The following is a 13,682-nucleotide window of genomic DNA, read 5'->3' as shown; positions in this document are numbered from 1 at the left end:
AGATAATATTAAACATAACGAGCTCCTGGCTGTTATCATGATACTCAGCAACAGCAGCAGCATTATAATCAATTTGTCATAGCTAAATACTTCCTGCGTATTGTAGCTATTTGTTTGTTTGTTTATTTACCTACTTAATGACGCGACATCGCGTTGATTACCGAGATGCTTCAGATTGGCGTTACCATGGAGAGCGTGACGCTTGTTGATAACCAGGAAGACGCTACCCTTGTGGGGTGGTGGCAAGGAGGAAAGAAATGGACGATAACTTTCAGCTCGGAGATTGTGGAGCGATAAAAAATGTGAGTGACTCGTTTGAATAGCAGAGAACGCAGTAAAGGGAATAGGGGCAGAGGTAACGTTAAGTTTGTACGCTGTAGATGGAGTTGAGAGCATAATGTTACTGTGCAGTGAGGCTAATGCTAGCTGCTTAGCTTTTAAGCTAATGTAAATGTCAGTATTAGCCAGTCAGTAAATTAGATAGCTTTTTAACCTGTCTGTTACCCATTTTTATTATACCGCTTTTGAGCAACGGCAGCAGAAGAGGGTTGTCTGTGAGTATACAACATTAGCTAACTTAAGTGGTTAGCCCCGCTACCTGAAATTTCCCGACATGCAGTGCATGGCTCACTGTTTTATAGATTAGGTTACTGTGCTCAGTTAGGTCGAATGGGTTTTCTTTACCCACTCTGGCCTGGTTGGTCTGTAACTAACATTACTCCATCGAAAATCTTACACGAAACGTCCATATTGGGGTGTGCGTATACTTAATTCAATTGCTATCACACTTTCTCCATAAAAAGCAATTATCTTTGAATTGTAACTTTATACTGTAGGTTGCTTGGGGGTACATTTACCTTCCTGTTTGTTGCTGGTGCTGATTGTTTAATGTTCATTTTTATTGTGCTAAAATATTTGCGATGTAAACAAAACGGTTAATTTGGGTTTACAGCATTTGAGAAACCTTTTTTTTAAATTAATTATTATTATTATTTTTTTACAAATGGCTCTGAATGAATTTCTGGTTATGATTATGCCATCCATTTTTGAAAAAGTGTTTTATATTTAATATACTTTGTTGTTTGGTAAAATAATGGTAAATAATGCAACAACCTACTGAAAGTCTAATGATTGTCCTTCAGTAGAGTTGTTGCTCCGTTCTTCAAGGAAAATGTTCACATGTTGAATAATGTTCCTATCCTGTGCAAAAAGAAAAATGTCATTGCCACATCTGCACAGTGTGACTGCACAGAATTGGAAGTTGTACAAAATTATGAAGAAAAAGCATACTTAGCACCAAACTTGGTTGGTTTATGAAAGTGGAATAACCTGATCTACCGTATTTTGAAGTTCATCCAGACAACATTTGGTTGGCTCATTAGATGGCACAGTTTAAGCAAAGTAAAACCCCAACGTCTTTGGGAGTTGTTGGAAGTGCCAGCTTCTGGCTTTATGATATCAAAATCTATTTTCCATTTAAAAAGTATGCACATTTCCCAGGTTGCAAAGTCTGGACGAAGAGCTCGCCTCGCAGCAGACCAATCATCGTTTGAAGATTCTCATTACATAAGGAAGTCCTCCACATCTGCTTCAATGGGAGAAGTATGTGAACATGGCATATACATATATAGATAGTTGCTTGTTATAATTTCACCTCACAACATTAATCTTCATCAATATGCATTTTGGTTTTGTCTCATACATGAATCACAGGAGGACGATGAGGTAGGTAGCATGAAATAAGCGATGAATTTGCATGGCTTCTGCTGCTAATGCTCCAGACATCAACCTTATACCATTTACAGTAGTACTAACACCAGATTGACACACATATTGAGTTTTATTAGAGGGCTAATTTATGCAGAGCCATTTGAGTTGCCATTTTCCTACTTCAGCAGGTTTGAAAACAGATCGACACTGTTCCAAAACGGTAGCTGCTCTTCATTTATTATTCTGTGTGTATTGGATCTGATGTGCTTGAATCAAATGTTTTGAAGTGTTACTTCATACAAGCTCTAAAACCCTTTAAAACTTTAGAGTCGCAAAGCTTTGTAATGGTTCTCTCGTAAATTGTCTAATTGAAAAACAAGCAGATTACATCACTAAAGTCCCCATGACTCTACCAACTTTTAAAAAAAATAAATCCTCTCCTTATACTGCCTAATGTGACATGAATCACGTTAAGTCTTAGCAGCAATGTTGTTTTCTCAGTGATGTCTGCCTCTTAAAAAATGTTGGAGTTAATGTTGTTACATTTAGACTAAATATAGGGCAAAAATATATGAGAGAAGTCAAATCAGAGTTGACGTATAACAAATAATTTCACTCCACTATCATTGGCATTTATGGAATCTGTCACGTCTCCTAGATTGGCAAAATGTAAACCAGCCAACATTCCCAAAGCAAAACAATCCCAGAAATGCTTTTGCTTTAGGCTAATGTTCCCAAATTAGGGCAACTTCCCTAATGTATGAACCGGTATTCTCGCGCCCTCTCTGACCTGCTGTGCACATGCAATACATTTTTCCAGAGTGTCGTGTGACTGGGTGTGTTTATTTGCAGTCTTCGTTTATCAACCCTGGCCTCTTCTGCCTAAAATACCCAACTGATTGGTCACATTCCTGTCATCCTTTTAAACAAAGACTCATTTGCTTTTATGGGCTCATAGGGTTTGGCCACCACAAGTCCCTTGCCCTAGAGACCATCAGAGAATCCTAAATTAGAAACTACGAGAGCTAAGTTAATTGCCTTAACAGCCATAACTATTTTACTACAACTGTGAAGTTCTTATTTGGTCATGAAGAATTCGAGTCACAGATTTGTTTTGTTTCTCAGGACACTTATGGTCCTCTCCATTTTTGTAGAGTGAAATAACTGTCACAGGATAAATGTATTCCACTCAAAGAAACTTGACCTTACTATCTTGTCTCTCGTAAAAATTGTTCATTGTCAGAAATACCAAACATCAGAGGGATTTCACATTACTTGAAGGAATTTTTTAATGTTGCTTAAATGACTCAATTGTCATTATTGCAATTCCCTTTGTTCCTAATAAAGAGACAGTTACTAATAACACAAAGTTGAGGGAGCTGTTTCAGCCTCAGCTCTCTCGATTAATGGTAATATACAGCAGAGCAGAGTGGCTCCCCCTCCCTCTTCCCTGCTTAATGGTGACATTCAGATTTATAAATGGCTTTGGTGAAGGAACCAGCCATGAAAGATTATTTTCTCTTTCATCATAAACGAAAGAAATTCTTCACGAGCACTTTGTCCTCTGCAGACCCAATTTAGTAATGAGAAATGTTGTGCCTTTTTTTCCCTAATTCATTTGTCTAGTACCCACCTCCGCGTGCTCTGAGGAATTCATTCATTCAAGTGCTGGTCTCAGGGTCCCGGTCTCAGGATAGAGATGCATACTCAGTTTACTATTTTCAGAATCAAAGAATGAGAGAGAGAGAGAGAGAGAGATCTATTTTTCGATCTATTTTAGGGTCAGACTTACAGGCCCTGGCAGTTCCCACACTCTCCTTCATATGTTCTGGTGCTGAAAATGGACGGTATTGAACATTATAATAATAAACGAAACGATGGAGAGCATATACTGTAAATGAATCTGTGCTGCACATACCAGGCATGTTGTTTACTGTACAGGAGGTTTTTGGTAGCTTGCAACTTAGATATTGAAGTATAGGATTAGAGGTGAACTTTGGTTTAAATGGTCCCCAGACCTTTAGCAGGACAATTAAGCTTGCATTTTATTTTACATTTTTACAAATTTAAGGTGCCCCCCTTTCCATTGTTATGGACAAGAGGGCCATCTACTGGCACATTTTCACTTTAAAAACAGATTTTGTACTTACATATTATAGCCTATTCACCACTTTGTCAAACAGGTATTGATGTAACCTATAAGCCCTATACTTTTAAGCCCCTTTAATTATGACAAAACGTAAAGCTATATCATATAGAAACAACCATGATGTTTTTGTGCTTCATTTTCCAAGATTAAAGCCAAATAACAGTTAGAATGCTAACAAATGTGATTTGTTTATCCTCTATGTGAGTGAGTAAACATTCAATGAAGCTTTTTGCTAATAAATTTCTCTCTTCTTCCAGGGCCCTCCTCCTAAACCGGCCCGACGGCAGGGTGGCTGGGCAGAAGAAAGCTCTGGGTCTGGTTCTACCAAGTACGTATCTTCACCTTTTCCTCTATCTCCTGTGGCTACACCCAAGGTGGAGACTGCGAGCTGTGGTCTTGGGTTATGTGTTATTAATGAACTCTCATGCTGTTGAATGAGCTTATTTATCAGTGCATATTTGGCACTCAGGCTGTGAATCAACAAGGTTAGAGGGAGCCTGTCTGAGCAGGCAACTCTCCATTCGTCTTCATCTGTGAGCAAGGCGGTAATTGACATGGTTAATGTATCAGCCACAGGAGGGCACTGTTAGTCAGCTAGCCACTTCATCACAGGGGTTGAAGCCACTTAATCACCCCTTACCACTGCAGTCTGCTCTTTACATAGGGAGCACAACATGGAGAATTCATGAAATATTTGGAACAGATGGACGGTGTTTGCGCGTTTGTTTACAACTAACAAATCTAAATCTGAATACTGTACATGACTAAATCAACATGAGACTTTTTTATTGTAGTGTGCAACTCCCTCTCTTGTTTGTGTCTGTCTTCCACCTGCCACTGTGTTTAGAAGTGGAAGAGAGAGCATGGGAGATGCATCAAAGTGAACCGGCTGAGTCAGTTGTGCTTATTTGCGTAGTTTACTGCACCGTTAGTGCAAGCAGGGAAAACAGCAAACTCAATAGATCTTTCCTTTCTCACAGAAGGTCAGTGTGTCGCTTCTGTGCTTTTGCGTATCCTAGCTTGATTCCCAGTCACAAAGCGATTGAAACACAGGAGGTGTAAAAGCGGTTTGCGTGCGCATTGATCCCCTCTGAAACAATGTAAGTAATGGTCCCCCCTGGAACCGGCAAGGACTTTCCCTTCAATGTCACCCCTCATGCTCAATCACCGCCGCCCTCCTCCCACTAATCCCAGCGCAGAAATCCCGGGATTTGTCGATCTATCACTTCTAATTGACACTAAATGATCTGTCAGTTTATTGATGAACCTTTGAAACCAGGTTGTCACAATATATTTTATCCCTAACAACTTTTTCCAGACAGTTTTACCATGTCTATCGCTTTGCCTTACATGAGTCTTAATCAAGGGGCCTGTAATGTGTCTTAAGTGTCGCCACCCCCGCCCCCCAGACAGGACACAGTCCAAGGGCAGGCAGGTAGGCTCCCTTAGCTCCTCTCTGCCCTGCCTGGTTGGACTCGAGTATCCAGTATGGATAAGACTGACAACACAGGAGTCAACATTTTCAGCTGAGAATTGGTTCGCTAGTTGTGTTTTATGTGACTCTTTCCTTTTATTTTGGGTCTCCCCTTTTTCCAATACACATAATAAATACATTATACCTTAAATGTATGTATGTATTCAGATTACATTTGATATATATGACATAAAATGATATTCAGATTTCCCTCTGGGATACTATAAGGTGTAATATCGGGATTTTTGTACTGCCTTTATTTATTTGAGTTGAGTTTGTTTGTCTGAATTGAAATGTTGTCTGCTCTGCCTGTCAAGTCAATTTTATTGATATAACCCAAAGTCACACCTCAAATTAGCCTTAAAGTCTTTACAGTCTGTACAGCAAACAGTTCAGCAAACAACCCGCAGGAAAACCCTTTAATAGAAAAAAAGTGAGTAACCTCTGGAAGAACGAGGGATCTCTCTTATGGTGAACTGAAAGTAGGGATTGGCGTTTGTGTGCAGGTGCTACTTTTGACATAGAAGCTTTCATTTATTTCCCATGGTTGTTCACAGCGGATTTGCCTTGCTAGTGATGTCCGGAGCCCCTGAACACTGACATTAGTGTGCAGTGATTTTAATCCCAAAATTGGTACTTTTTTTTTTTTTTGAGAAATGTATATTTATATATTTATTTAAAAGTATGAATTTATTTAATATCAATTATTACTGCAAGCCTGCAATCTTGATTAGTGACAGTATGAAAGGATGAAAATGACAGCAAGGAAAAGACTGTTGCTGTACTGGATGTATTACTTTTAAAACCAGTAGGGGGCACTACTCAACCAGGAGTACGAGCAGAAGCATTTTGCATCATGAGAAAAGATTAAAACCTCTTATACAAATTTTAGGCTAGTTAGAACACACAAGCACTCACTCTGCATTGATTCCTTTCTTATGTTATATGAGTGATCTGGTGAAATACTTCTTAGGTAATAATAATGTTTTTGTTTTAGTTCTGGTGTGATTTCTACCTTTCTTAAAACAGATAGCGAATGCTAAAAATACTGTGTTGAGAGAACAGAGAAGTGTCGAAACACAGTACTTTGGTAGCTGGCGTGCTCTGTTCAAGCTGAGCTGTGTAAATGGAGAGAAGTCCGAAATAGCAGTATCGTCCAGCAAGAGACGAGGTTGAGAAAACCGATTGGAGAAGACAACTATTGTAGACCCCACTGTGTCTGATATAGCAGAATTACTATCATTAGATACAGATGGAGAGGATGTATTCCTCAAAATAGCTCTATGGACTGTGCCAGGAATATTATATTATTCCTTGTGCTTATCATTATTTTGAAGGCAGGAAAAATGTAATTTAACAAGTGTGTTATTTAATTTGTGTAACACTTGTTTTTTTCTGCTGCTATACAGATCTTCAAGAAGGCCTGCAGCTGAAGACCTGGAAGAGTAAGTTCGCTCAGCCACCACATCAATGCCAGTTACGTGTTTGTGTGTATGCATAAAATAGGTCAGTTTAAATGTTTGTTCCCTTTGCAGTAAAGTGGAAATAGTGCTGTCCTTTTAGATTGTCCTTGGTTTCAACTAATCCTTGCCTTCCAAGAACAATCACTTAACATGATTAAAAAATAGCGTGACTGAGTTGTCATCACTTTTATTGCTGTTAGGAGCCAAGTTTTTTCTGTTATTCTAGTTTTCCCCCCTCACCCTCCCTCACATCATTCTGTGACTAGAATAGACATCATGAGGAGAGGCAGGTAGAGGACGAAGTCGTCTATGTTTTACTCATCACCGCAGTTGGAGCCCAGTGCCTCAGTGCCTGAATGGCTGTAGTGAGATAGAGGCTTTGTGTGTAAAGTTGTTACTGTGCAAAAAAAAAAAGAAATCCCTTATGTTGTGCTTCTGTCACAACTGTCTTGTCTCAGTAATACTTATTCAGACTGCTGCTCCAGCTGTTTTTTTTTTCTTCTTTTTTTAAATCCTAGAGGTGATCTTGTCTAAGGCTTGCAGGCTGGTCACCCAGACAGCACAGCAGCGTCTCATACCATCATCAGTGTCTTTTGGCAGAGAATACTGTTCAGAAGTCCAGTCAGGCTGTAGCAAGTGTCCTGACTACCGTGAGAGAAAGACAAGACAAAACACAGGCCTATCATCAAAGCAAAGTAGCCCAGGAGCCAATTCACTCACTCCCTGGGATGACCTCACCGTTGGGCTCCATTTTGAAAGCATTAAATAATTCATACTCTCACACTTCCTGTTTCTACAGCCGCCGCCTGCGACCACAAACTCCCCAGGGATCAGATGATGAAGGAGGTAAGAGCACCCTCACTATGTCCCACTCTGTGTCTCTCCTCACGGGCAAAGAGGAGCCCTCCAGTGCCTCCCCGGCACATTCATCCTCTGGAAGTAGAGCAGATAAGCAGGTAGTCAGATCATCGCTTTTCACTGATGCTCACACCATATTTCTCCTTGAATTCATGTGTTAGAACTCTACCTCTGTGTTTTTCCTTTTGACCAGTGTGTGACACCGTATAAGCAGGACCCTTTTTAAGAAAATGACAAATGAATATGCTCAATAAATAAGGTTAGCTCTATAGGTGATGGGATTTAAGTGTTTCCCTCTCCACCTAAAGCTGCTCAGTTAGTCACTAACACACACACACACACACACACACACACACACACACACACACACACACACACACACACACACACACACACACACACACACACACACACACACACACACACACACACACACACAGGCAGGTGCTGTTGAATACAGATCTCGCAGTAACTGAGTCACCTGAGGGCCCAACTCTGCACACCACAAACAATGTCAAAACTGAGTGGGGAAATTTAAGCTGAACCCTGCCTAGAATAATTGTTCTATTTTGTGGCGCAAGGCAGTTGGGGAAATAGGATCAAATTGCCTTAGTAAATATAGGTTAGCAGCATGAAATGCTCAGTTGACAACACTGAAGGACTTATAACACATCCCTATCTCAGGTAGGATTTACTAATGCCATTTATGAACAAATAAATAGCATATTATTCAAACCCTTTTAACTACAGCTCATAACACTGTATAAAATGTCCATCATCATGTTTCTAAATTCTGTATTGTAATACATGATGATGATACTTAGAATAGGAAGAAGAATGAAATATAAGTTATGTAACTCAAAACAAAACTACAAATATGTGATGAATTACTAACATTAAGGAAACAATTGTGTCTTCATAGTTTTTTTATTCAAATATTTAACTTTTATCATTCATTTTCTAATGAGAACTGTGAACTATGATAAAGCGTTATTACAAATTATTATAATGTGGAGATATAGTAAACAATAGTATTTAATTATCACTCATCCCTATGTAAATGTTGCAATATTAAAATTGGAAAAAATAAAGAATTTTACAGAATTAATTTGTAAATGTATTGATATAATCACAATTGCACACTTGAAATGCAGGGTTTAAGGTACTTTAAACATTTTATAATACTGTACGTCTCAGTTACATTTTATGTACACATACACATATTGTCTGTCACTGTCTAGTATGCGATGGCTAAAACGGCCAGTTGAATGAAGAGTCCAGAGGTTTGGTTCTCTTGCAGTTAATGCCGCCGGAAAGATTATTACTCTGTGGAGGGAGACCTCTTAATACAGAGCCGGAGGCAGGGGCATTGGAAATTACAGTGCTGAGGGTTAGTGAGATAGCCCCTGCGATCTTGATTATGTCCCCTACCCTTATCCCTTATGTCCACTGGCTACAGAGAGAGAGAGAGAGAGAGAGAGAGAGAGAGAGAGAGAGAGAGAGAGAGAGAGAGAGAGAGAGAGAGAGAGAGAGAGAGAGAGAGAGAGAGAGAGAGAGAGACCCCTGCTCCCATCAGCTGGCCCCACAGCCTCCTGCTAGTCACTTAAAATAGCACCAGTATCGCAAAAACACTCATCTTTTTCATGTCTCACTGTCTTACTCGTAGCCATTGATGTATTGAATATTGTTCTGTGCCTAGATAATCATTTGACTGGACCCCTGCGTAGATTATAGGAGCCCAAGATGTCCTGTTCTCCAAAGTCGCTGACTGGCGTGTGCCTGCTGGGAGTATGTCTACATTCACAGCAAATTATCCCCTTTTGATATTTACATGCTTCAGCGAGGAAGCTGGACGCGACCATGTAATAAGGATATGCTTGTCCTGCTCGCTGACAGACAAAAGCCACCTTGATACATGTCCAGCCGAGGGAAGGAAGTGAGTGTAGGTAATGTGTGGCGCGCTAAGGAATGACCGCTCCTACTGATGGAGCTGCCCTTTGCGTCAGAAGAAAACACTGGCTTGTTTGCGGCTGCTTTTATGCCCCGCTTGACCTCCAGTAATGGGTTGAATTTGAAGCCCATTCAAAAATGTTGTTACTTTTTTCACTTAATAATAGACTTTGCATATAGACAACGTATGCCTCTGTGCTTCACATTGAACTCTCATGGAGTGTGATAATAGTGTATTACTGGTTGAAATGAAAAAGTGTGTGTGTGTGGACAGATAGACAACCCAGGAAGCTGTTTGCAAAGAGCTGGAAAGCAAGGCTTTTTGATGTCATTGCACTAAGACCATTAAATTTGATTGGGGGTCCAGGGGGGACAGATTCTGCTGAACGCTGTGCTTTGTAAATGAGAGGACAAAGTGTCACCGGGGCCTCATGAATATGAAATACCCGCGCCTGCATTTATTTGGATATCAGAAACACAGATGAATCTTGTCAGCGGCTAAACGAGCGTGGCATTTTTAATTTGGTTTAATTAAAAAAGAGAAAGAAATAAGTTATCAACAGAGGGTGCGCTTTTGTTATCTTCTGAGAGTTGATAGGTTAGGTTTTGACCAAGTTGTCTTTTAAGAAATATGTTCAGAATCAAAATAATTTCTCTTCATCTCAACAGTCCATAACTTTTATGGAGAACTAAAATGTTGCATCACAGATCGATGTTTCTTCAACTCCAGTTTATTTTCAGGAGTTATTTTGAAGGAATGGTGACATAGATGCCAAGATATTTCCTCACATCAGATGCACACTTCCATCTCCTCACCTCTATTTAGCTCCTCTATTGACTTTCCCCTCAGGGTGCAGTACTGTGGTTAGAGATTACTGACAACCCTCTTCATGCAGTCCAGCTCTCTTTTTCTCTCCATGTCTGTTCGTCTCTCTCTCTCTCTCTCTCTCTTTTACTTCCACTCTCTCTCTCTCTCTCTCTCTCTCTCTCTCTCTCTCTCTCTCTCTCTCTCTCACTGTCAACACTCAGCTGTGGAGCTAATAAGGATGTGCAGTCTGCCACCCCCCTGCCCCCCCCAATATTGTTCATGAAATCCACATCACATTCAAAGTTAACACATTTTTTTATAAGGGCAGATGGAAAGCCAGTAAAGTTTTTGGCAACTGTCTGTACTACACAAAAATGTATACTGTTTGATACAAACATGATAAAACTTAGAACACATTTTCTTTTGCAAACAATGCTTCCTGATTGACTATTGTGTACATTCTTCTTTAGCTACATTGTAACCTTTAGTTGATAAATGTCATCACACAATAAGGGACTCATTATTAAAGTCTTTGAACACATTTCAATCAGTATCTTTATTTATTATTAACTATATAACTTATTTCATCCAATCTGTCTTATTATGCCTCTTTTATTTCCCTGCTCCAACAAACATCCATCTGAAAAATGCTGTGAAAGTTTGCCCTGTCCTTCTTGGGAGTGGAGCCATCCTCTGTCCTGTTGCGTTTTGCCAATTAAAGTGGGTTCCCACTGTTTGAGCAGCGGGTTGGCGGCTCCTGGCACTGTAGCCCCTGCCAGGCCGCACTGTGACTTCCGACCCCACACAGATGGGCCCACAAGCAAATACTCTTGCACATGGCTGGATGCCGCCCCAGTCGGAGTGGCAGAATGGACATGGAGGTCGGCCTACCGGCCACTGCGGGTCCTGGGGGTGGGCGGCACTGACAGGGCCCAAATGCTAAGGTAGCAGGGGGTGCTTTCTGGGGAGCCCCTGGCCAGCGCCCCTCTCACAGCAGGAAGAGCTGACGCCTCGCCTCCTGAATATTCATGGCCGCATGGCTATTGTGACAGGGCAGCTCTTATGAGGATGTAACCACAGAGAGGGAGTGGAGGAAGTGCCACACAGACATGGTCACACATACTCATATTCACACAAAAATTTGCACTTTTAGCAGCCTTACACAGGGGATTTACTGTATTTTTCATAAATGATTCTGTCATTTGGCTGCTAATCAGATTTTGTCAAATTTTGAGACTTTTTAAAATGTTATCAGATCCTCTTTAAAATGTTGGGGTTTTCAGATATTCCAGTGATTCCAGACCTTGAAGAAGTACAGGAAGAAGATCTCACCATGCAAATTGCAGCTCCACCAAGGTACGGTAGTGACACCTTAAACTTTTAGAAGGATGTACACACACACACACACACACACACACACACACACACACACACACACACACACACACACACACACACACACACACACACACACACACACACACACACACACACACACACACACACACACACAGAGCTTCCCCAGACTCATGTATGACAGTTAACCTCTGTCTGTGCACAGGACACTAGATCAGTAGCCTGCTCTGGTGACTTTGATGGTTACCTGTCCTCCACTCATGCCATTGCAGAGTGTCTTGCTTTATTGGCTGAAATGGAGAAATAACAGTTGGTTGTGATTTATGCAACTCTGTTACCAGGGTCTCTACTAACTGGGCCCTTTGATTTACAGGGCAGTGAGAGACACGCCGACATGTGTCGAATATGTAGCAAGGCTATGACAGCGGTGGAGGTTATTAGGCTGGGGCTTGCTCTCTGTGCGAGATAATATCCACATTGAACTCATTGCGGGGGCAATGTAGCGTGTAATGTGCAGTAAGTAGGACTGGCATGCACTGCTAGGCCCCGGCCACTTTGAGAGCCCCCCCCCACTTAATTCCAACCCACAGATAAGCAGCTGGGTTTCAATTTGAAGCGTTTACCACTTGGCAACCATCTCTTGCTCTCTGTGGTCTTTGCTTAAAGTCTTGGAGCTTCATTGTGCACAAACTTCAAACTTCTTCGTTTGCATGTAGTGTGAAACCACTGCAGTCAGGATGGCTACTACTTTTCTATGCGTGTTGTCCTGATTGAAATAAATATCTGTTAGTCTATTAGATGCCTATTCTGACTTTTTGTCTCCTTGTTAGCATCCAGGTAAACCGGGTAATGACCTACAGAGATCTGGACAATGATCTAAAGCATTATTCTGCATTCCAGACCTTAGTAAGTCAAGGACATACATTTATTTTTATATCTCTTTGATATTCCTACCTCTCTTCTCGCCAAGGTGGTCCATTTAATTTTGCAACCAACTTTACCTCTGTTTGTGTAAGCTAAGTGAATTTTACTGCGATCTTTCTTCAGGATGGAGAGATTGACTTGAAGCTCCTCACCAAGGTTTTAGCACCAGAGCAGGAGGTGAAAGAGGTGAGTGAGTTTTTAGTAAATATAGCTTGTGAGCTTCCAGCGAATGCCTGTCCAGCTGTTTCTAGAGCACCAGGGGAGGTTGCCACTCTGTCTCCCAGGTAATCAAGATTTATGATGTGTACATTAACACCCTCTGCTCTCCTTCCCCCATTCTCCTCTCTTTGCTCCCTCTGTTCCCCATGCTCTCTTTCTTGGTATGTCTCTCTCTGATTCTTATTTTCTCCCCCTCTTCTGCTCTTCAGGATGATGTGAGCTGGGACTGGGATCATCTGTTTACAGAGGTGTCCTCAGAGCTGCTGATGGAATGGGATCAAGGAGAGAGTGAGGAGCAGGCTGCGTTGCCTGTAACATGAGGAGGAGGTTTGGACTTGGACTTTAAATGGCTCCAGTGGGAACTGGGTGAATGGCCATTACACAGAAGGGCCAGTGACTTTGGTTATAGTAACTTTAATTACTGTTTGTTATCCAGAATTTAAATTTTGTAAAGTGTATAGAGTGTTTCATGAATTTTCAAAATAAAGTTCACTGTGCAGTGAACAGTGCCGTGTTGTCTTACCCTGTCTTTGTTTAGGTTTTTGGAATTTCACTCTTATTTTTTGGTTAGTTTCTAACATAAACAGCCAAAAGGCAAACTGATTTAGTATAAAAACGCTCCTCTGAACAAAAAGCTGTCACAGATAAAAAAAAAAAAAGAAGCCCTCTCTGTACTGCCAGCATTATCAACACCCTCATACAAGTCCAAGGTTGATAATCAGCTAAGCTGAAATCCAGTTGATTGTGTTCAAATTAACATTCCTCATTAAA

At 40.9% G+C, this 13,682-nt stretch overlaps 1 protein-coding gene across 1 annotated transcript; it reads left to right on the top strand.

Moving 5' to 3' along the window:
* The first annotated feature begins 185 nt into the window (after positions 1-185).
* ift43 (intraflagellar transport 43 homolog (Chlamydomonas)) lies at positions 186-13,433 on the top strand. The gene is made up of 9 exons (XM_028566719.1): positions 186-302; positions 1,501-1,602; positions 4,117-4,187; positions 6,743-6,778; positions 7,596-7,642; positions 11,696-11,768; positions 12,599-12,674; positions 12,816-12,878; positions 13,121-13,433. The coding sequence occupies exons 1-9, from the start codon at positions 258-260 to the stop codon at positions 13,229-13,231; spliced, it is 624 nt and encodes a 207-aa protein (XP_028422520.1). The 5' UTR covers positions 186-257; the 3' UTR covers positions 13,232-13,433.
* The last annotated feature ends 249 nt before the right edge of the window (positions 13,434-13,682 follow it).

The sequence above is a fragment of the Perca flavescens genome, chromosome 20, assembly GCF_004354835.1.
Source record: "Perca flavescens isolate YP-PL-M2 chromosome 20, PFLA_1.0, whole genome shotgun sequence".
NCBI classification, from domain to species: domain Eukaryota; kingdom Metazoa; phylum Chordata; class Actinopteri; order Perciformes; family Percidae; genus Perca; species Perca flavescens.
Note: the sequence above shows the minus strand (reverse complement) of the source record. Positions and strands in the feature narration are given on the sequence as shown.